The 23100-nt window shown below is 45.2% G+C and overlaps 1 protein-coding gene across 4 annotated transcripts in view; it reads right to left on the bottom strand.

Moving 5' to 3' along the window:
• TFEB (transcription factor EB) overlaps positions 1-23100 on the bottom strand; it is a 101352-nt gene that overhangs the window by 8324 nt on the left and 69928 nt on the right. For 3 of the 4 annotated variants that reach the window (XM_081322630.1, XM_081322628.1, XM_081322629.1), the window contains exons 5-11: positions 20918-21166; positions 20176-20256; positions 12214-12334; positions 11967-12023; positions 8776-8851; positions 3109-3256; positions 843-1705 (exon numbers count right to left, since the gene is read on the bottom strand). In XM_081322630.1, coding sequence (XP_081178756.1) covers positions 1241-1705; positions 3109-3256; positions 8776-8851; positions 11967-12023; positions 12214-12334; positions 20176-20256; positions 20918-21166 — 1197 coding nt within the window. In that variant the 3' untranslated portion in view covers positions 843-1240. Of the gene's footprint in view, positions 1-842; positions 1706-3108; positions 3257-8775; positions 8852-11966; positions 12024-12213; positions 12335-20175; positions 20257-20917; positions 21167-21325; positions 21525-23100 lie in introns of those variants that run through there. The other variant, XM_081322631.1, reaches the window with a different exon arrangement.

The raw sequence follows: 23100 nt of genomic DNA, 5'->3' as shown, positions 1-23100 counted from the left end.
GCTCTACTTTAAACCATTCAATAATCATTCTAAGTGGACTTTAGACTTAAAGTATACATTCATTTATGTTTCTCTACAGCCCTAAATTCAGAAACAAAGTAATAGGACCTTAAATCATACAAACTGGAAGTTCAAGAAGAACAGAATAGACTAACAAGCTTAATATAAATCAAATAATATCATTTGATACTTCTCAAACACAAAAACACTACCAACCTATCAGAGCACCCACTTCTTCCACTGAAAAGCAAAAACCAAGAAAAAGAGAAGTAAAATCTACTTCAAATTAGCAAAACAATTTGCCCAGTCTCTTGGATGACTGGTGGCAGTAAAAACTGTTCAAATGCCTCCAGATGCTCATACATTCCTATTCCTGTATGGCCATTAAGCTGTCAAGGATTGATAACCAAAAAAAGATTCAGAAAAGCAGTGGGAAAGCCCAAGCCAAAATTTAGGCTAAAAAAACCATCAAGGTTTAACAAAGTGCAACTCATTAATTAAGGCTGTTGTACCCCAGCCTTAATTGAAACTGAAAACATTAAAAAGGTTCTGTGAATGTTATTATACTTTCTTCCTTTCTCAAAGGATTAAAAATCACTATCCATCACTACTCAGAGTTAACTAGTGACATCCCCACCCCACTATAGAGCGTATTGAGTGTTCCTGTTCAGTACAAAAAAGAACTCCAATATTAAAGCACACCTGAAGAAGACATTCCCACTGGCCTGTTGATAATAGATCAAAAGGTGGGAACAGAAAACAGTTGACCTCAAGCTATTTACTGGACATATGAATGCCAAATCTTGATTAAAGCTGCTTGTCAAAAAAAGGTACCCAGCTACCTTGATGTCCAAGGTTGTTCACAATCATATTGTTGTGAAAATATTCTAACTGGCTTTGTGGGGCTGGAGTATGAAGAGCACAGGGCACAGGAGAGGTCTTCAGGAATCAGACTGACCGTATTAATTGTGCAATCATGGAAGATGAGGACAGATTGTTCACTTTTGGCAAATCAAGGCAGAGGAGAAAGTCAAGGATTAAAATTTAAAGAACTATGGACAATCCTTTGTGCTAAAGATTCTCCCATTCCCACCAGAACACAAACCATCTCTGATTCAGGATCCATTTCTTATTAACCTCGTAAGTCTTTGAGGAAGTCTAAACAGATAAGTCAAATGAAGAAATTTTCACTTCACAAATAAACCATATTGAATTCCTAATCTGCTTGGAGGGCTCCTCTTCACAGCATATCAGTGTCTTCCATGCTGAAGCTGCTTCTCCGACTGCTAGCCTTTGAAGCTTCTGGGGACACAGTGGAAAACAGGGGGTCAGAAGCCACAGGAAGCATAGTATCCTCCATTAGCATCAAGTCTAACTCCTTCTTGGACAAGGAGGGAAAAGAGACATTTTGGCTAGGGTCCAGAGCGTCATGAAAACCTCTACAACTGTCATCAAAGCTCAGGCTATGGGTAAAGTTCAGCTGGTGGTAGGGAGACTGAGGAGGAGGAGGAGGAGGAGGAGGAGCAAAGTGAGGCTGGTGCTGAGCTTCCGGTTCAGCTTGGAGTTGCGGTTGCTGTAAGAGCTCTGCTGTCCCCTCTTCTCCAGAAGTTTCTTGCTTCACCATATGCTGAGCTAGTTCAGCCATGTTCATGCCAGAGGGTGAAGTAGTTGGCAAGCCATGGACTCGAGCTTGCATCTCCAGTTCCTTGAGGAAAAGCACCAAAATAAAGGATTCTTACAAAAGAAAAGCATAGGACATATATTCACAGACATCACCATATCTGCTCTGTTCTACGATGAATACACAACAGTGTGCAATAAATAACAACTGTAGGGTCCTTGCTTGGGGATCTTCTACACTGGATAAGTATAGTATGATCAATAAACAACAGCCTTTAACTCCGTATGGCAAAGACAAATTTTACAATACATACTGTTATGCTGCTACATTATTTTTTCAATTTTTTTTCAATTTTTCCAATCTAACAAAAATTGAAAAGAATTTATGTAAAGGGCCCAAGACTCAGTTTGTCAGTGGGATAACTCTCCAAAACCAGAATGGTTCAGTACAGAGAGAGAAGCTGAAAAGAAAAAAGACTAAGTTCAAAACTTCCAGATCTAATTTATGGTTATGGAGGGGGAGAAATCCAGAAAATAACCACGGTGCTTCCCTATGGAAGAAACAGTCAGATATGCTGACTCAGGAATTCTGGGAGTTGGAGTCCATGAGTCATAAAAGAGCTGAGGTTGCCTACCCCTCCTCTAAGTAATTGTCTTAAATGTTTTCCTGCACCAAGCAGAGTTAAGCATTGATAGGCAACTTTCTAAGTTCAGAAGCCATAACTAACTTCCCAACGGATAAAAGCACCAAAAGGGGAGTAAGCTGATATACTTATCAGCCATTTTGGGGTGTTTTCCTTAACTTTTAATATTAACTCTGATTGCCAAATTGTCCCATTTCCAGGCTTCCATTCAGTTTTCCGGTCTTCCACCCAATCTCCATCCATTTGATGATCAAACGGGCACAGTTTAACAGTGCAATTTCAAACTATTTGGGGTGGGTATGCTCAAAGTAATTTTTCTTCCAGAGCATCTCACTATTTCCACTTTTATTTTTGAAAACAAAACAAAAGCGGTCATACTTTTTAGCAGCAAAATCAGATGCCGGGGAACTGAAAACAGGGCACTTAGAACCACGTGTAGCCCTGAGTCTGACCACCCCTGAAATTCAGGATGAAAAAAGAAAGGGAAAATGAAGCATTTCCATAAACCATTTTTCAACAAAACTATGTCTTTTCAAAACTTCCTGGATGCCACATCACCATGTGAAAGTAACGTTGGGTTGAAAAAGAACACAGGGTATGACTTTCAGGCAATCACTGAATTCCATCAATGAGCACACAGAAATGAGTATCACTATAAGTACTGGCTTTGTAACCCATATTATAAATCTCTTCTATGCTTTTCCCTAGCATGACAACATGAAGCAAGACTTCCAAATAGAAGTAGAATTAAGCTAATTATTTTCAGTGAGGTAATTAAAGAAAGCAGTTTCTACAAGCACATAGAAATACTGTAGGCAGAATAAGTAAAGGACACGGGGTTCACCTGTATACGAAGCCAAAGCTGCTTGTTAGCCATTTCCAGACGCCGAGAATGATTCTCAAGATCTCGTGATCTCTGCAAATCTTTCTGCATCCTTCTGATATAATCAACAGAGGCTTTCAGGATTGTCCCTTTGTTCCAGCGCACATCTCTGGAATAAAGCATAGGGGGGGGGGGAAAAACTGTTGCCATTCCAAAAGATTACTTCCACAGTTAGAAAAACTCTTGCTCATAATCTGTTTAATTTTTTGTTTGAGACTTTCAAACAAATGGACAAATAATTGAAGACAATATATAGAATGATTACACATTCTAAGGCCAAATGACGTGACTTCTCTAGATCAGATGTGCCACCTCTCCAATTACTGGACTTTTAAGCTGCTTTATCAGCTTGTGTGGATGAAGCAATCTCTCAGAACACAAAGCAAGATTGGTACCAAAAAATGTATCCAATTATAATATAATTCATATGGTAGATGTCATATGGAGCTCATAGGAACCAATAAAACAATGTCATAGCATTAACATCCCCAGAAGAAATCACGCTATGCCAACAATCAGCCATATTCCATGTTTATATAAGTCACAGAACAATTTTTTTTCTCCATCAGAACACACTGAAGAGATGAAGCAGCAATATTAATAATAATAATAATAATAATAATAATAATAATAATAATAATAATAATAATAATAATAATAATAATAATAATAATAATAATAATAATAATAATAATAATAATAATAATAATAAAGTTGGAAGGGACCTTGGAGGTCATCTAGTCCAACCCCCTGCTCAGGCAGGATACCCTATACCATTTCAGGCAAATGGCTGTCCAGTCTCTTCTTAAAAACCTCCAGTGTTGGAGCATTTACCACCTCTGGAGGCAGGTTGTTCCACTGGTTAATTGTTCTAACTGTCAGGAAGTTTCTCCTTAGTTCTAGGTTGCTTCTCTCCTTGACTAGTTTCCATCCATTGCTTCTTGTCCTGCTTTCAGGTGCTTTGGAGAATAGCTTGACTCCCTCTTCTTTGTGGCAGCTTCTGAGATATTAGAACACTGCTATCATGTCCCCCCTCGCCCTTCTTGTCATTAAACTACACATACCCAATTCCAGCAACCGTTCCCTATATGTTTTAGCCTCCAGTCCCCCAATCATCTTTGTTGCTCTTCTCTGTACCCTTTCTAGAGTCTCGACATCTTTTTTACATCGTGGTGACCAAAACTGGATGCAGTATTCCAGGTGTGGCCTTACCAAAGCATTGTAAAGTGGTATTAGTACTTCACTTGATCTTGATTCTATCCCTCTGTTAATGCAGCCTAGCACTGTGTTGGCTTTTTTGGCAGCTGCAGCACACTGCTGGCTCATATTGAAGTGATTGTCTACTAAGACTCCGAGATCCCTCTCACAGTTACTACTATTGAGCAAGGTACCACCTATACTATACCTATGCATTTGATTTTTCCTGCCTAAGTGTAGAACCTTACTTTTTTCACCATTGAATTTCATTTTGTTAGATAGTGCCCAGTGTTCGAGTCTGTCCAGATCCTTCTGTATCTTAAGCCTATCTTCTGGAGTATTGGCTATTCCTGCCAGCTTGGTGTCGTCTGCAAATTTGATGAGTTCCCCATCTATCCCCTCATCCAAATCATTAATGAAGATATTGAAGAGCACTGGGCCCAGAACAGAGCCCTGGGGCACCCCACTACACACTTCCTTCCATGTAGATGCGGTTCCATTGAGGACCACACACTGAGTACGGCCTGTCAGCCAGCTACGAATCCATCTGGTGGTGATGTTATCTAACCCACATTTTTCTATCTTATCAAGTAGTAGGTTGTGATCTACTTTATCGAATGCCTTACTGAAGTCCAAGTAAATTATATCTACAGCGTTCCTCTGGTCCACTAGTTTTGTCACTTGGTCAAAGAATGTATTAAGATTTGTCTGGCATGATCTGTTTTTGACAAACCCATGTTGACTTTTAGTGATGACTTTGTTTGCATCAAGGTGTTCGCTGATTTGTTGTTTGATTATCTTTTCCAGAATCTTCCCAGGTATTGAGGTCAGGCTGATAGGTCTGTAGTTTCCTGGATCTATTTTTTTCCCTTTTTTGAAGATGGGAGCTACATCAGCTCTCTTCCAGTCCTCTGGTAGTTCACCAGTGCTCCAGGATCTTTGAAAAATATAGTTCAGTGGTTCTGAGATCACGTCTGCCAGTTCCTTGAGAACCTTGGGGTGTAATCCATCTGGTCCTGGTGATTTGAACTCGTCTAGGCTGGACAGGTGCTCACTTACCATTTTCTTGCCTATCTTAACTTGCGTTTCTATTCTGTTTTTTATGGCACTGGTTTGGGTAGGTTGGACTGTTTTTTCCCTTTGTGTAAAGACAGATGCAAAAAACGAATTAAATAGTTCTGCTTTCTCCCTATTGCTTGTCACCTTCTTGCCACTTTCCCCCACTAATGGACCAATCATTTCCTTAACTTTTTTCTTGTTTTTTATATGTTGAAAGAAGCATTTTTTGTTATTTTTGACTTTGGTCGCAAGCCTTAGTTCATTTTGAGCCTTAGCTTTCCTCACTTCATCTTTGCAGGCACGGGCTATTTGCTGATATTCTGACTTAGTTATGTGCCCCTCTTTCCAATTCTTATACTTGTCCTTTTTATCTTTCAATTTATCAGAGAGTTCTTTATGCAGCCATGCTGGTTTCTTTTGAGAGCTGTTATTTTTCTTCTTTGTTGGTATTGTACTAGACTGGGCCTTTATTATCTCACTTTTCAAAATTTCCCAAGCTTCTTGAGTTGTTTTCCCCTTTAGGATTATCATCCATGGAATTCTTCCCATGGTCTCTCTAAGTTTATTGAAATTAGCTCTTTTAAAATCCAAGACTCTAGTTTGGCTGTGTTCTATTGCTTGTGCCTCCAGAATGTTGAATTCCAATATTGTATGATCACTTCCCCCGAAGGTTCCTGTGGCTTCGACACCTTCTATCATTTCATCTCTGTTTGTGAGAATTAAATCCAATATGGCTAATCCCCTAGTTCCCTTCTCTACTTTTTTGGAGAGAAAGTTGTCTGCTAGGTTTGTCAGGAATCTGTTTGATCTTCCACTTGGTGCAGAGTTTGTCTCCCGGTTGATATCAGGGTAATTAAAGTCCCCCATTACTATTGTGATGTGCTTCTTACATACCTTAGTTAGCTGACTAGCAAAAAGTTCATCTATTTCCTCTGCTTGGTTGGGTGGCCTATAGTATACACCTATGGCAATGTCATTTTTTCCCCCTTTTATATTGACCCAAATGCTTTCAAGTTTACAGTTTTCGTCATTGTTGTGCTCTATTTCTGTAGAGATAAAGTTATTTCTTATATATAGAGCAACTCCTCCTCCTCTTTTGTTTAGTCTGTTTCTTTTAAATAGTTTAAATCCCTCTAGCTGTGTGTTCCATTTGTAGGTTTCGTCCCACCATGTTTCCGTAATGGCAACAATATCATATCTGCCCTCATTTACCTGAATTTCTAGTTCACCCTGCTTACTGTTCATACTCTGTGCATTGGTGTATAGACATTTGAGTCCTTTATGACTGACCCTGTGTTTACTTGCTGCATAACTTGTGTGGTGCCTGGCTTCCCCTATTTTCTTAGATTGCCGGGGACAGTGATGTTCTGTATCAATTGACTCACTATCCCCATTATTTAGTTTAAATGTTCCTCCAAAAAAGCTGTGATTTTATTGCCAAGTAAGTCTTGTGTGATATTCACAAAGCAACTAGATAGCACTCGTGGAAGCTAAAATCAAAATATATATTTTAAAAATTGCCTGTTGCAGCTGGATATTTTGTAAAATATGACAGCCTTGCAAGATTTCACCATTTTTAAAATGCATTCATTCATTTATAGACTACATTATTTTTCTACTACAACTCGGCTTTCTTTTTCTAAAGTACCAGATAATTTTTAAATGTCTTTTCCAACATTACAAATTAGTACTACTTCAACTCTTCTGTGGCTATCAGGTCCTTGCTCAGAAATGCTCTTTCTGAGCCAGCCTCTCCAGATGTGTTGAGATTACAACTCCAGGGTTCCCAACCGGTGTGCATTTTTGTAATCAGAATTCCTCATTCTGGCTACAAACATTAGGGGTTGGCAGCTGGCAGCCACAATCCATCCAGATCAAAACAGGATCATGGATCACATAAATAATTCAAAATTAGGTGGTTTACTTCACTGCAGCAATCAGTCCTTTGTTTTATACTTATTTAAAAATCTAAAAATAGCCATTGCAACTGCCTACTAAAGCTTGATGGTCTATTTTCAAAAGTCAGTCCTGACAGATAAACAAATCCCATTCAGAGGAGCACATAAACTTCAAAAATTATAGTCTAAATTTTGAATATAATGTTATATTATATTGAAGAAATTAAGCAGAAGTTGTTTCATAAAGCTAATAATACATGATAGGACTAATGTTCCTTTTATCTAAAACTCATACGAGGTGTCATCTTGATCACATGCTATCTTTAACCAAACCCACTTGTTGAAATCTGAATGTAGCCTGTTGTGTTAGTTTGTTTATAAGCTTTCCATAGCAAAGAGCTTTGGTGTGTGAAGTATGAAGGAACAGCTTTCACTCTTCGCTCAGCCAATAGCTATTTAAGGGAGCACAACACTGGAGCTCCTTTCTGGTGCTATTCTTATACGGTCTTGCTCCCTTGGTGCTATTTTGGCATTTTACAGCATTGTTACTCAGAACTCATTCTATCTACACTCAGTGCAAATGCAGGCTTATACCTGTGAAGCCTTTCTCACACTATAAAATGGGGGGGGGAATCAAATCACAACGTGTGCAGGCATGAGGGCCATATCTGTGGTTTACTTCAAAATGGCTTTTCTTGTGCATTTTGTTTCTCTCCAACCACAACTATTCAGTACAGAGCCTACTGGAGTAAAACTGCTTTAGAAACAGGGTCCTGCAGTGATTTTTTTTCCTGGAAGAAAGAGTAGATGCAGGGTAGAAGTTCAGCCTTCCCACTTATATTATCCCCCAGAGGTATTGATGGGGACAATAAAAAAAGTTAAGATGGTGGCCAACACAACACGATTAAAGCATGCAACACATACTTTACAACGCAGGGTTTGGGTTTTTGTTTTTGTTTTTTGTTTTTGGCAAGCTCACAGTCCCCTCTTGACTTTTTGATCCCCCTGTGGAACCCCTTGAACCAACCTGTTCCCGCCTCTCCTCTGCTTTCAGGGATTAATAAGATACTATATTTAATCTTCAGAAAAAGTAAATTTCCTATTGTTTATAATATATTTTACTTTTAAAACAATTAATAATTGAAGTCGTAAAATAGGTATATATCTTTTTCTAGACATTTTAAATAATCTTCTGCAGTTTGTCATATGGGACCAAAGCAAGCTACTGTGGTTATGTTACATTCATGTCATTATGCAGAGTTTCCCTTGATTTGGAGTATTTTTCATTTGAAATTTAAAGTTGTTTGGTGCGTTAGTGGTTTTTAAAGGCAGAAATAAAATATAGTTTTCAACACAGCAGACATGGGAAAATAATTTCCCATCCAACTTTTGCTCTGGTTGCCTATTTCTCGATTTGGACTCTTGTCTCTCTTTAAGAGGTAGCAGAAAATATAAACCATTGACTAGAACTTACAGATCACTAGCTTTTGGAATCAGCATCCCTAGTTCCTTAATACGATCATTAATGTTGAATCTGCGTCTTCTTTCAACTTAGAACAGAAAGAGAGAGAAAAAAATCCTGCATAAGATATTAAACGTCAGAAAAAATATCAACTTTGTCAATAAAAAACAAGTACAAAATGGTGAAATAAATAACCAGATATTGCTTATTTTAAGGAAGATATAAAATATCTCAGCAATGGACAACCGATGACAGAAAAACAGCTCTGGTTTGAAGGGACAGGCCTATACTGATGAACACCCTTAGAAAGTTCTAAGTTCTTCCTTTTGCATTACCCCAATTTCTCCCAATTTCCTCCTTTTGCATCAACCTAATACAGGAACAACAGTCAATCCATCTGGATGCTCACACATTTCTGTCCTTTGTTGGACAGATCTTATCTGGATATTATAATCAAATTCTTGTAGATTACTGCATTGAGCTTCCTATGAGGCTGCAAGGCAATACAGAAATTGCAATGGCTCCAAATCTTGGTGACTAGGCTTATATCAAATATCTCCTGATAAAACACTTATGCTGGATAAAGAGCACTAATTTCCATCAGACTTCCTAATAAAATCTTGTTGCTTATTAGTACATATTTTTCACACTTCTATAAAATAGTCTGTAATAATGTCTTTGTTTCTAATATGGATTGTGCGAATTTTGAGTTGTTTTAATTTTTTCAAATAATTAAACTTTAACTGGGGGGAGGGAGGAATTTGCCCCATTTACATTCCATGTTAAGCATCTATATTCCATGATTAATCAAATAACTTAGAAAAGTCTATGCCTGTAGCAGCCACTTTTTCAACATCTTTCACATATTTTTAATTATTTTTTAATCAGTTTTCTCCATCATTTCATTTTGAACCTCTTGCAAGTTTGCTTTAAATTTCTCTCAAAATTCTCTAGCCCTTTGAACAATATTTAATCAAAATTTGAAGATCCCATTCCAGTCCAACAGTCTAATCTGTCTCCTTTCTGCCTTGATTCAAAAAGTATTTGAAAATTAATATGCACGCTGCACTCTGTTGTCCATCTCTATTTTTACTCTATTTAGTCTCTATTTTTGATAAGCCATTGTGTTTAATGGTTTATGCTGTTTCATGTATTTTCCTTTGTATTTCAGTTATCAGAGTTGATTGAACTTCTGGGTAGGTACCAGAATACATGTTTATATGATGTTTTTATGATAGATATCATTCCAAATGAGGCATTTTCTGTATATTCTAATACAGTACAGAATACTCTTTTAAAATGATTCATGTTTGTGGTTTTAAAAACTTAGCATTAAGAATTGAGATTAAAACATTAAGTCTATGCTTTTAACAATATGCAGAAATAACTGTATATTTTTATGATTAAATGGGCAAAGTTAAATTACCATTTACAAAGAATTTAGATTTTTTATACTATATTTAAATATAATGAAAGCTTTTGAATGATATCAGCATTGTGCCCCTGAAGACATGTTTAACATTAAGAATCAACTCAAATCTGTCTTTCAGTAGTTCTCTAATAAAAGTCATGCTTAAGTGAGGTCATTTCCACCATGTTGACCTTCCCACAACAGAGCATTAAGTCTCAATACTGTCAACCTCACGTTACTTTAGGATAGTCAGGCTCTGTAATATGTCTGCAAAAGAATTAAAGATGTAAAGATAAACCATTTGTCTGAAATGGTATAGGGTTTCCTGGTTGAGAGGGGGTTGGACTAGAAGACCTCCAAGGTCCCTTCCAATTATTATTATTATTATTATTATTATTATTATTATTATTATTATTATTATTATTATTATTATTATTATTATTATTATTAAACACCATGTGTCAACTGATTTCTAGCTATCTACCCTAAGTTCTCTGTTCAATTACAGTTTTAAAAACAAAATATTTGCTAACAACAGCCTTAACATCTTGTTTTAAATAATCAAAATGTTTCGTGTTAATCCAGTTAAAGAAAGAACAAACAAAACCTTAAAAAGAAGCAAGCAGCATACTAAGAATCATATGAGTAACAGAAATACGATGCTCCTTGGTTCTAATACTCATTAAGGGTGTCGAATCACACTTGGCCAATAAAGAGTTCTCTGTTCTGTGTGCTCATCTGAATGCACATCAACAGATAAGATGAGGTCTGCATGTCCATGTAGATAAGTATAACGAGGATGTAGCCATGTACAGGTGCATGTATCTCTAACTATACGCACATGAACTCCAGTACAAAAAGAAAGTGTTTTGATACAATAGGGGAGAGAAAGCGAATGGGGTAAAGGAAGGCCAAGTGTTAACAAAAGGAATGGAAGTGCCCTGAGATAAATAATGTACCTTTCTGGATATCTGTGTAAAATAGTTTATCTGCATCCTGAGTAAAATGTCTTTGCTAACTGTGATCATTTCTGGTCTTCTGGTAACTTTGTAAATACCAAATATTATAAAAGTGTCATAATAAACAGCCGGAGATTTTTCTTCTAAAAAAAAACAAGTAGGATTTTTGCCGTAATCTTGTATTACCGGCTGGTAATATAATAAGGAATCATAGCAGAGGTAAGATCATTTTGCCACACTTGCCCATAAGAGAAAGGAAGGGTTCTTCATTTAATCCAAAGGCAGCAATATACTACAGGGTTTGGGTTTTTTTTTTACTATTTTCCACAATTTGTAATCATATTATCCCTAAAGAAGAGGATGGTTTTTAAAATTTAATTTAATAAAACTATAGGTAACTGTATTTTTTCCTGACCAAGGCAGTACTATTACATGAATTTGTATATTACATGGAAACAGCCCTCTGCTCTCCTCCCCTGAAGAAAAACAAAAGGAAAAAGGACGTTTTAAGGGGGGTGGGGGAAATCTATGAATCAATCAGATAGTGAAGCAAATCAAATGATAAAAATAGTTATATGTACAGTATGAAAACATGGTTCTGCGGAGGGTAAAATCACAAGAGACCCAGAGGGTAGTAAATCATCTCCACATGCATTCAATGACCATTGAGTGTAGCTACATTCTCTGCATCAGAATAATAAATGGAGAATACACATGCTTGTGCATAAAAATACTGTTTCTAAATCATTGCACACAAATTAGATCAACAAAAGGGCTAATGAAATATAGCAGAATGCATTTCAACCACATGGTTTTAACCAGCCTCCACTTACTGAGATTATGATTGTCCTTCTTCTGCCGTTCTTTAGCCAAGGCACGACTCTCGGCATCTAAAGATAACACAACAAGCTGTTATGAAAAGCAATGGGCCAACCAGAACAAGTTTCATTTTATACACATATGCACGCATGTGTATAAATAGATGCACTGCTGACCTACAGTCTGAGGCAAAGCAAAATACTAAAAATTACCCTGACCATTTGGGCATATACACACTGGCCACACAACCTGCCATGTTACCTGTAAGCTCTCTCTTTTGAGTGAGATCAGCAGGACAGGAACTGCTGGTAATGCCCACCACAGAAGGTGTCATCTGGAGGTCACTGTTATAGACATTCATATGGCTGCTGGATAGAGGCAACTGGAAAATAAAAGGAGGAAGACAAATGTACATTTATTTATTTATTTTTATTTTTATTCCATTTATATCCCGCCCTTCTCCGAAGACTCAGGGCGGCTTACAAGCTTAGCAGTAGCCTTCATTCTATGTATATGCCTGTGTCGAGCCCCGCCGGCCTCCCGTCCGCTCGGGCCTCGACAATGCCCGTGCCGCCGCAGCCGCAGCCCCGCCGAGCAGCCGGCCTGTCCCCAGCTGATCGGCGCGCCCGAGCGGCACCTCCCTCCTTCTCTGGAAGGCGTGGCCTCGTCCTCCGCCGCATCGAGCCGCCGCAGCCCCGCCGAGCAGCTGGCCGGTCCCCAGCTGATCGGCGCGCCCGAGCAGCACCTTCCACGAACCCTGGAGGGCGTGGCCTTGACTTCTGCCGCAGCGAGCCGCCGCAGCTCCGCCGGGCAGCTGGCCAGTCCCCAGCTGATCGGCGCGCCCGGGCAGCACCTTTCCCGAACCTCGGACGCTTGCTTGGAGGGCGTGGCTTCGCCCGGGCTTCGCGGAGCGCGCTGCCGCAATCCCACCGAGCAGCTGCCCGGCGCTCAGCAGTTTGGCGCGCCCGCCCCCGGACGGTCGGCGGGCGCGCGCTCGCCTCATCACCGGGGACGACGCCGGGCGCCCACCGGTCCGGCGCCAACGTTTGCTACTCGGCGGCTGGACCCTGGACTGCGGATGGCGCCCGGGCGGCAACGGGCTGCACCCAGCGAACAGTTGGACTCGCCCCAGCAGTTGGACACGCCCCAGCTAACTGTGGAGGGGGGTGTGGCTGTGGCTGTTTTGCCACGCTCTGTTACTGGACTTGGGGGGAGCTTAACGTCCGCAACGCCAGCACGGACTGGGGCACGCGAGGGAGCGGAAGGACAAAACTTACCTGGGAGGGGACTTGACAGGCTGCAGCAGTGCACACGGTGGGTGGTGGCTATGCACGGTGATGGGTGGGGTCTTTATGGGGAGGCGGGCGGATGCCGGTTTGCTTTGAAGGGGTGGGGTTAGGGTGTGGTAACATGATAAAAGAGCGTTGAGGCTAGGTGCCTCAACGCTGACTTTACCGCGGTTTGCTTTATGGAAGAAATAAACCTGGTCACCCGTTCCTTTTGGAGTGCTTTTGTTTCCTGGCAGAGGACGTCGTGACAGTAAGTCAGCGTTGTTCCAGGATACCTACTGCTGTTACTCACGCTTTGGGCATGGCAGAGGATCCAACGGGGCTTGATTTGGCAGCCGAGGAGGAAGGGGCCGTTGGGGCTGCAGTTGCAACTCCACCTGAACCTGGCGTGACAGAGGGGCCAGCAGTGCGGCCGAAGACCAAGGGGGTTGTGGCCTCGGCTGTGGCTGGTGACAGTTGGGAGGAAGGATCTCTGGCTCAGAGTGGGGAGGGGTGGCAGAGCCCTCCCTTGGAGCGTTTGGACCAAGTTCATGGAGAGGGCCGTTCACGGGCCTCAGTGTCGGCTTGGAGGGAGCGGCGGCTGACGGAGGAGGAAGGCGAGGAGTGGAGCTACTCTACGGCTCCAGGGGCCTATACTATGGATGTGTTGCGGGACCGTTTTGGGGAGTTTGGGTATCAGGACACTGCACCTTGGTCGCCTTCGGGACCGGCTCAGGAGACGCGGCGATGGTCGCTACAGAGGTTGACGCCTGGCCAGTCGGGCCAGCCCGGTTTCCGCCTGGCAGGTGCTAGGTTTCGGGGCCCATCATCACGGCTGACGGAGATGGGAGCTGCTCAGGCCGACCGACAACACCCCGGGGCATCAGACCAGGCAGAGGCCACCAGGTGGGCAACAACGGCCGGGGCGTCTGCCAGGCCATGGAGCGGGCGGCACCAAGCACCAGGTATAAGGGGGCCCAGGGCCCAGGGGGGCCCCTGGGGCCCGGGGGTTTTCTGGGGCCCTCCACCACTGCCAGTTACGTATGACGGCCACCCCAACTGGCTCGCCATGTTCCTAAGTCACACTATTCACCACCTGGACCAGTACGGTGCAGCCTATGCTTCCCAGTGGGCCATGGTGGTGGCCATTACAGCAAGCCTGCAGGGAGAGGCCGCAGCTTGGGCGGCTGACCTGTATGGAGAGCATGCTCGGGAGCTGGCTGACGTCGGATTGTTCCTGGAGTCACTGCGGACGCAGTTTGAGGATGTGGCCCGCACCCACAGGGCTGAGGCGGAGGTGGTGGGGCTGCGACAACAAGGCAGGCCCGCGGCAGAGTATGTCGCTGAGTTTCGCCGAGTGGCCCGTAAACTCCGCTCTTGGCCGGAACGCTTGCTGGTACACCACTTCCAGTCGGGATTGGACGGCGCGCTGCGGAGGGCGTGCGTGGTGCGTGGAGTGCCCGAGCGACTGCTGGAGTGGTACCGGGTCACTGTGGAACTCGACGTCCGGCTGCGCGAATGCAGGGGTAAGTCGGAGGGGGTGGTCGGGACCCGTAGAACCCCTGAGAGGCCAAAGGAGGAGGATCGGAAGGCCGTGGCTCCAACGGCAAACCCACCTGTGCCGCTTCCGAGACCAGCTATAAGATGTTTCCGGTGCGATCAACCGGGACACCGAGTGGCCACCTGCCCCTTGCCGGCACCTCGTGCCGCCGCAGCAACTCCCGGCGGAAAGGGCCCCACAGCACGAAAGTCGGTGGAGCGTTCAAGAGCTGCTCACCAGCTGGCGACCCTGATGACGACATCAGCAATCGGCGCGGAAACACCCGAAGCCAATGACCCAGAGCCCTACGAGAGCCTGGAGGAGGAGGAGGACCCTATGGTGAGTGACCCAGTGGTGCCTTTCACAGTTCCAGTCGTGCTCATCAACCTGCGAACGGGACATAGGGAGGCTTGCCCAGCACTGATCGACACAGGCAGTACCCGGTGCCTTATCAGCCAAGCGGTGGTTGCCTGGCTGGGATTAGAGGTGCGCCGCCTGCCAACTCCCCTTCGTTTCCAGCAGGTGGACGGATCCCTTTTGGGGGGGGCTCCAGTCACCCGGGTAACGAGACCTATTCGATTGGAGATGGGGACCCACTGGGAGACTTTGCGATTCCTTGTCGTTCCATCAATGACGGAGACAGTGATTCTGGGGTTGACGTGGCTCGACAAGTGGGGGCCCACGATCTGGTGGGGGGAGGGCTGTCGGCACCTACGGTTGGGGACAGGGCCACAACCACCGCCACACGCATACGTGGGTCCTTCTGAGCAGTTTGGTGGTGAGCGGGTTCAAGGGGCAGAGGGGGAGGCGGAAGCCTGCTTCCCACAGGTGTACGCCGACCTAGCAGAGGTTTTTGACTAGAAAGAGTGTGACGCTCTGCCTCCTCACCGTGCGACGGACTGCGCCATCGAGCTCGAGCCGGGCGTAAAGTTGCCTAAACCACGCATGTACGCTTTGACGCCTCGCGAGATGCAGGAGCTACGCCGTTATATCGACAAAAATCTCGCGAGGGGGTTCATCCAACCTGCCCGTTCCAAGATAGCAGCGCCAATACTGTTCCGGGAGAAGAAGGATGGCACGCTTCGCATGTGTGTCGACTTCCGAGGCGTCAACGCGGTCTGCGTCGAACACCTATATCCGCTGCCACACATGAAAGATCTTCTGGCACACTTGTCGACGGGACGCATCTTCACGAAGCTAGATTTACGAGAGGCGTATTATCGGGTGCGGATCAGAGCTGGGGATGAGTGGAAAACAGCGTTTAACTGTCCGTTGGGCAGTTTCCAGTTCCGAGTTATGCTGTTTGGACTTCAGGGGGCCCCAGCCGTCTTTATGCAGATGATAAACCAGGTGCTCCACAAGTACCTGTACCGCGGGGTGCTAGTGTACCTGGATGACATTTTGATATATACTAAGACTATGGAGGAGCATATCGCCCTCGTGCGCCAGGTGCTACGGAAGCTGCTGGCTGCCCGTCTCTATGTGAAGCTCACTAAATGCGAGTTCCACAAGACGAGGCTGGATTATCTGGGATATTGGGTGTCTGCGAGCGGTATAGAGATGGACCCTCGCAAAGTGGAAGCCGTCCTGCAATGGCAGGCGCCGCGGACGCGGCGACAGCTGCAGAGTTTCTTGGGGTTCGCGAACTTTTACCGCCAGTTCATCCCAGGTTTTGCAGCAACAGCCCTACCGCTGACGGACCTGTTGCGGACGCGACAGTCCGGGGAGAAACCACGTCCAGGGTTGAAGCTGGCATGGACCACCACGTGTCAACGGGCATTCGAGACTTTGAAGGCCCTGTTTGCTAAGGAGCCGGTGTTGGTACATCCCGATCCCGACCGTCCGTATGTGGTCCAAGTTGACGCCAGTGATGTCGCGGTAGGGGCTGTGCTGTTGCAGCGGAATACGGAGGGCGTGCTGCAACCATGTGCCTACTCCTCCAAAAAACTGTCGTCGACGGAACGCTCATGGGCGATCTGGGAGAAGGAGGCGTTCGCCGTGCGCGCGGCCTTGGAGACGTGGCGACATTTACTGGAGGGGGCGGTCCATCCCTTTGAGGTCTGGACAGACCACAAAAACTTGGAGGTCCTGCAATCCCCGAGGAAACTGGCGCCCAAGCACGTCAGATGGGCTCTCTTTTTCCGGCGATTTAATTTTGCCCTGAAGTATGTACCGGGAGGGCGGAACTTTCTTGCTGATGCACTCTCACGGCTGCCGCAATACGACACCAAACGAGAAGCAGTTGTACAAGAGCTCATCCCGCCTAGTGCATCCCCGAGTGTGACCCAGACAATCTGCAGCGTGGGGGACGATTTGACCCGTGCCATGGACGAGGCCTTAGCTACAGACACTTGGCTGAAGGAGCATCCCGGTCTACTAACTATGCACGACGGCTTGGCCTGGCACGGGGATAAACTGTATGTGCCTCAGGCACTACGCCCTGCTATTCTGCGCCGATGTCACGATGCCAGGCAAGCTGGGCACTTCGGCTTCCTGAAAACTTTACACTTGGCACGCCGTCAATTTTGGTGGCCGTGCATGAAGGCGGACGTGGAACACCACGTCCGGGCCTGTCACGTGTGCGCCACAGTAAAACCCCGTGTCGGGAAGCCGTTAGGTTTGCTACAGACAGTTTCGGACCCTGTGCGCCCATGGCAAGACATTGCCATGGACTTCATCGTCGGATTGCCCGAAAGCAGGGGTTACACGGTAATCTGGACAGTCATCGACCTTTTTTCCAGACAGGTGCACTTCGTTCCCTGCAAGGGGCTGCCGTCCGCCAAACGGCTGGCACGACTGTTTCTGACCCATATCTTTCGGCTGCACGGGGTCCCTCGACGGATTATTTCGGACCGCGGGGTCCAGTTTACAGCACAGTTTTGGCGGGAGTTTCTACGACACATCGGCTCTACCCAAGGCCTCAGCTCCGGTTACCACCCAAGCACTAACGGGGCCGCTGAAAGGGCCAACGCTACGGTGGAAAGGTTCCTCAGGAGTTATGTGTCGTATCAGCAAACAGACTGGGCAGACCTCCTGGTATTTGCTGAAGTTGCCCACAATAACGCCGTGCATAGCAGCACGGGTTTGACACCATTCCAGGTGGTGGCGGGGTATGATTTCGTCCCTGTCCCGGAGTGTGGACAGGGATCGGCGACACCCACCGGGCCTGGGGAGTGGATGCACCAATTAGGGGCCGCCTGGAAAACCGCTAGGGAGGCGATGGTGAAAGCCCAGGCACGGGTGAAGGAGCAGGCAGACAGGAAAAGGGAGCCCTTCGACACCCCTAAGGTCGGGGAGTGGGTGTATCTGTCAACCAAATATTTGAACTTACGGGTACCGAGCAGGAAGCTAGGCCCCAAGTTCCTTGGCCCTTTCCAAGTGATTCAAGTGATCAACCCCGTGACCGTCCGTTTACGGTTGCCAAAGTTCCTAGGGAAAATCCACCCAGTCTTCCATAGTAGCCTACTAAAGCCCGCTAGGGGAATAACAGAGAAGGCGGGTGAGAACGCTCCGGGGCCTGTGCACGGGGACCGGTACGAACTACAGGCAATCTTAGATTCCCGGGTACGGAGGGGGCAGGTACAGTATCTCGTGATGTGGAAAGGATACCCTTTGGCCGAGGCTTCATGGGTGAGGAAAGGGGATGTTCAAGCAGAACGTTTGGTCACGGCTTTTCACCGTACACATCCCTCCAAACCGGGGGGTAGCACTGGGGACTCAGCGGCTTGTCTTCGTGGAGGTCTATCTTGTCGTTCTTCTTTTGCAGGAGGGCAGATGGTAGGGGGAGCCGACTGTCGAGCCCCGCCGGCCTCCCGTCCGCTCGGGCCTCGACAATGCCCGTGCCGCCGCAGCCGCAGCCCCGCCGAGCAGCCGGCCTGTCCCCAGCTGATCGGCGCGCCCGAGCGGCACCTCCCTCCTTCTCTGGAAGGCGTGGCCTCGTCCTCCGCCGCATCGAGCCGCCGCAGCCCCGCCGAGCAGCTGGCCGGTCCCCAGCTGATCGGCGCGCCCGAGCAGCACCTTCCACGAACCCTGGAGGGCGTGGCCTTGACTTCTGCCGCAGCGAGCCGCCGCAGCTCCGCCGGGCAGCTGGCCAGTCCCCAGCTGATCGGCGCGCCCGGGCAGCACCTTTCCCGAACCTCAGACGCTTGCTTGGAGGGCGTGGCTTCGCCCGGGCTTCGCGGAGCGCGCTGCCGCAATCCCGCCGAGCAGCTGCCCGGCGCTCAGGAGTTTGGCGCGCCCGCCCCCGGACGGTCGGCGGGCGCGTGCTCGCCTCATCACCGGGGACGACGCCGGGCGCCCACCGGTCCGGCGCCAACGTTTGCTACTCGGCGGCTGGACCCTGGACTGCGGATGGCGCCCGGGCGGCAACGGGCTGCACCCAGCGAACAGTTGGACTCGCCCCAGCAGTTGGACACGCCCCAGCTAACTGTGGAGGGGTGTGTGGCTGTGCCTGTTTTGCCACGCTCTGTTACTGGACTTGGGGGGAGCTTAACGTCCGCAACGCCAGCACGGACTGGGGCACGCGAGGGAGCGGAAGGACAAAACTTACCTGGGAGGGGGCTTGACAGGCTGCAGCAGTGCACACGGTGGGTGGTGGCTATGCACGGTGATGGGTGGGGTCTTTATGGGGAGGCAGGCGGATGCCGGTTTGCTTTGAAGGGGTGGGGTTAGGGTGTGGTAACATGATAAAAGAGCGTTGAGGCTAGGTGCCTCAACGCTGACTTTACCGCGGTTTGCTTTGTGGAAGAAATAAACCTGGTCACCCGTTCCTTTTGGAGTGCTTTTGTTTCCTGGCAGAGGACGTCGTGACAGCCTGCTTATTAGGGCTTTCACACACACCCCCAACCGGCATTATTACAAAGTCAGCTTAATTGCCCCCAACAATCTGGGTCCTCATTTTACCTACCTCGGAAGGATGGAAGGCTGAGTCAACCTTGAGCCTGGTGGGACTCGAACCTGCACTAATTGCAGGCAGCTGGTGTTACTTAAGGAGGCATTAGCCCACTGCTCCACCAAGGCTCTTTTTTTAACACAGAAAGTAGAGGATAAGAAAGTATCAGCCAACAGAGGGCCTGATTCCCTACAGGAATATCCTGTGGCTTTTAGCACTTCACCAGTCTTCCCAGCCATGGACCTCCCATTCATTATATGCAGGTGGCTCAAATATTTATACTGTATATGAGTCATTTAACAATGTTAGATCTCACCATACAAAAATAAGTTTTACTATTTTAAAATGTTTGCTAAATATTACTATTGGTCTCCTACAAAACAGTGATTCCAAATTAATTATTTGGAAAGAAAGGAAGGATAGATGCAACCACTTTATTTCAGTTGTTTTATTCCTTCTCCCATGACCACTTCCTTGCCTAGAAGCTAGAAGTTCTATTTTTTTTAAAAAAAAAGTATACTCACAGTATTGGGCATATGAATTTCTGGATTAAGACACCCCACAGTGGTTGTCAGCTGCATAATATCTTCAATGACATCATCTATCTAAAATAGGGACAAAAAGGCTATCAGATATAGATTTTATTTAATGCATTTTGGGGGGGTTTCAAAAATTTATATAAATTCACAGATATGGGAAATGTAAGTTTGACTTATTGATTGATTGAATGATTGATTTGAAGAGATGACACTTGATTCCAACTGACTCAGGGCTGCTCACCCCATAAGAACAGACCCCAGGCATCTCTGATGGACTTGCTAAGTCAGGGTCCAAATCAGAGTAGATTTGTTGTTGTTTGAGCAACTTTAGCTGACTAAGCCAGGGGTCTTCAAACTTGGCCCTTTTATGATTTGTGGACTTCAACTCCCAGAATTCCTCAGCCAGGCACGCTGGCTGAGGAATTTTGGGAGTTGAAGTCCACAAGTCATAAAAGGGCCAAGTTTGAAGACCCCTGGACTAAGCCTTCAGCTGAATCACCCAAACTCCAAGTTCTCTCTGATAGTTTTCTGCAACAGAAGTGTGATGCAAAACATTACCTTTCATTGTGTAGCGCCCACCCCCATCCCTATGTTACATAATCAGAGAATCATGTAGTTCAATTACAGCTGGAATTTTCCACTTCAGATTACAGGAGTTGAGTACTTCCTAACCACAGTTTATCCCAGCCTCTCCAACAATTCCTGTGTTCCCAAGGAACTTACAAACCTCTCTCTCTGGATTGGAGCTGATATTAAGCATTGCCATTGGACTGTTCGGAGTGCTGTTGCCTGCAGAAGAGGACATGACATGACATGATCTCACGCCAGGGGAGGCTGAAGGAGGAGGCTTGGGAGAAGGAGCACCAAGTAGCGGTGCAAACTTGTTCCCATAAGTTTCAGACAGATATTCTTGGACCTTCTTGTCTCGTGACCTTTGCAGATGGTATGTGGTAGGATTTTCTAAGAAGGACTGAACCTAAAAATTATTGGAGAAATAGAAGAGCTATCACGTAAAGTTAAACATAACTTTCAAATATATACGTCTTCAGAAAGAAATAGGCTGGGTTCACACACACACACACACACACACACAAACTCCACAAAATGAGCTATCCATAATATCAGGGCCCCAGACCTGATGGAAGTGCCAGATTTTCACTGTCTTCAAAAATTTGATTTCTGGAGTGGAGTGGAGTGGTTCCAGGGCAGGTGCTATGACACAAAAAGTCACTCTCTCACACATGAGTCCCAGGATATGTCTCTCTTGTTGGATCTAACAGTATGGATAGGCATCTTTGGGAAGACATGGCCCCATAAATAGTCTATTCCCAAATCATGAAGAGTTTTTAGGGTAACCATCAGCACCTTGAATTGCACCTGGAAGCATGCTGGTAGGCAATGCAGCACACAAAGCAGAGGTGTCACATGTGCTGAACAACCAGCATTCATAACTGCACACATTGTCACATTTTATACCAACTGAAGCTTCCAAATGCTCTTCAAGGGCAGCCCCATGTAGAGTATATTGCAGTAATTCTATTGGGAGGTAATTGAGGCATGAATAATTGTGAGCCCAGCTATATAAATGAATGTCACAAATCTTTGTTATCATCCTCTAATAAGCCTCTAATTGGGTATGAGTCACTTTTAAAGCTGTTAAAATTGCACTCGGCCTCATTTCTCCTTACCTTGATTTTTCATATCATATATCATATATAGATTGCAGATTGCCAGAAGTCAGAGACCTTTATTGCTTATATATTGCTATAAGACCCCTGATATCCCACCCTAAACAACCAAATACATTCCAGGGTCAGAAAGAACAAAAATCCTGCCCACAGAAGTAAACCTTGCCATATTAAACAATGATTTGTCATTCTTTGCAATCTAATTGGATTCAAAATCCCCCTGGAAATACCATTCTATCATGAATTCATATTCAAAGATTGAAAAACCATTTGTCCAGGATGGACTAAGACTCCTGACATGGGCAGGGGTTGGACTAGAAGACCTCTGAAGCCCCTTCCAGCCCTATGATTCTATGAGAAGGAAAATGGATGGATTGTTATTTTTTTAAGGCACAGTCAAAAAAAAGAAATTTAATACTTACAGGTAGTCTTTGACTTATGATCAGTCACTTAACAACCATTTGAAGTTACAATGGACCTCCCCAAAAGCTACTTACAACCCATTTTCGGAATGATGATGGCCGCATACCCCTGGTCACAAGATTGCATTTTGGGTGCTTGGCAACCAGCTTATTTTTATGGGCGTTTGCAACATCCTTCAATAATGTGACCACGATTAGCAACTCTTTGTGTCTAGTTTCCAATTAAAAAATACCCGTTGGGGAAAATGGATTCATTTAACAGCCACAGTGTTTGCTAAACAACTGCTGTAAAAATGATTATAACTCTAAATCAGTCACAATTTAGTCTGGACGATAACTGCAATGACTTATGACTATAATTGGGCCTTGAATTACAGTCATAAGTCAAGTGCTACCTGTATAAGAAGCCAAACTAAACTAAAGGAATTCACCCACTTTTGAAGGATAAATCTCATGACACACACAAAAATTATTGGACTACATCATCCCAGCACTAAATAAAGTCAATTGTACATAGAAAATTGATAATAAATTGCCTTGTAATGATGAAACCACTTCAAACTTTACAAAATATAGCAAAGGATAAAATTTGTAGGATGATTAAAGAAAAACTACAGGAATCCAATAACTCAATTGAAAAATATATAGCCAATTTGCAGCTAATCACTTGTGTTTTGAATACCTAATTAAAACCATTTGAAAGAAAAATTCTGCATAGATTCTCTCCCCCTTTCCCCATTTAAACATACACAAATTTATTTATTTATTTTATTTATTTATTTTAATTCCATTTATATCCC

The sequence above is a fragment of the Vipera berus genome (genome assembly GCF_964194415.1).
Source record: "Vipera berus genome assembly, chromosome: 3".
Classification (NCBI taxonomy): Eukaryota; Metazoa; Chordata; class Lepidosauria; order Squamata; family Viperidae; genus Vipera; species Vipera berus.
The sequence above is the reverse complement of the archived record's forward strand: the minus strand, read 5'-3'. Positions and strand labels throughout refer to the sequence as shown.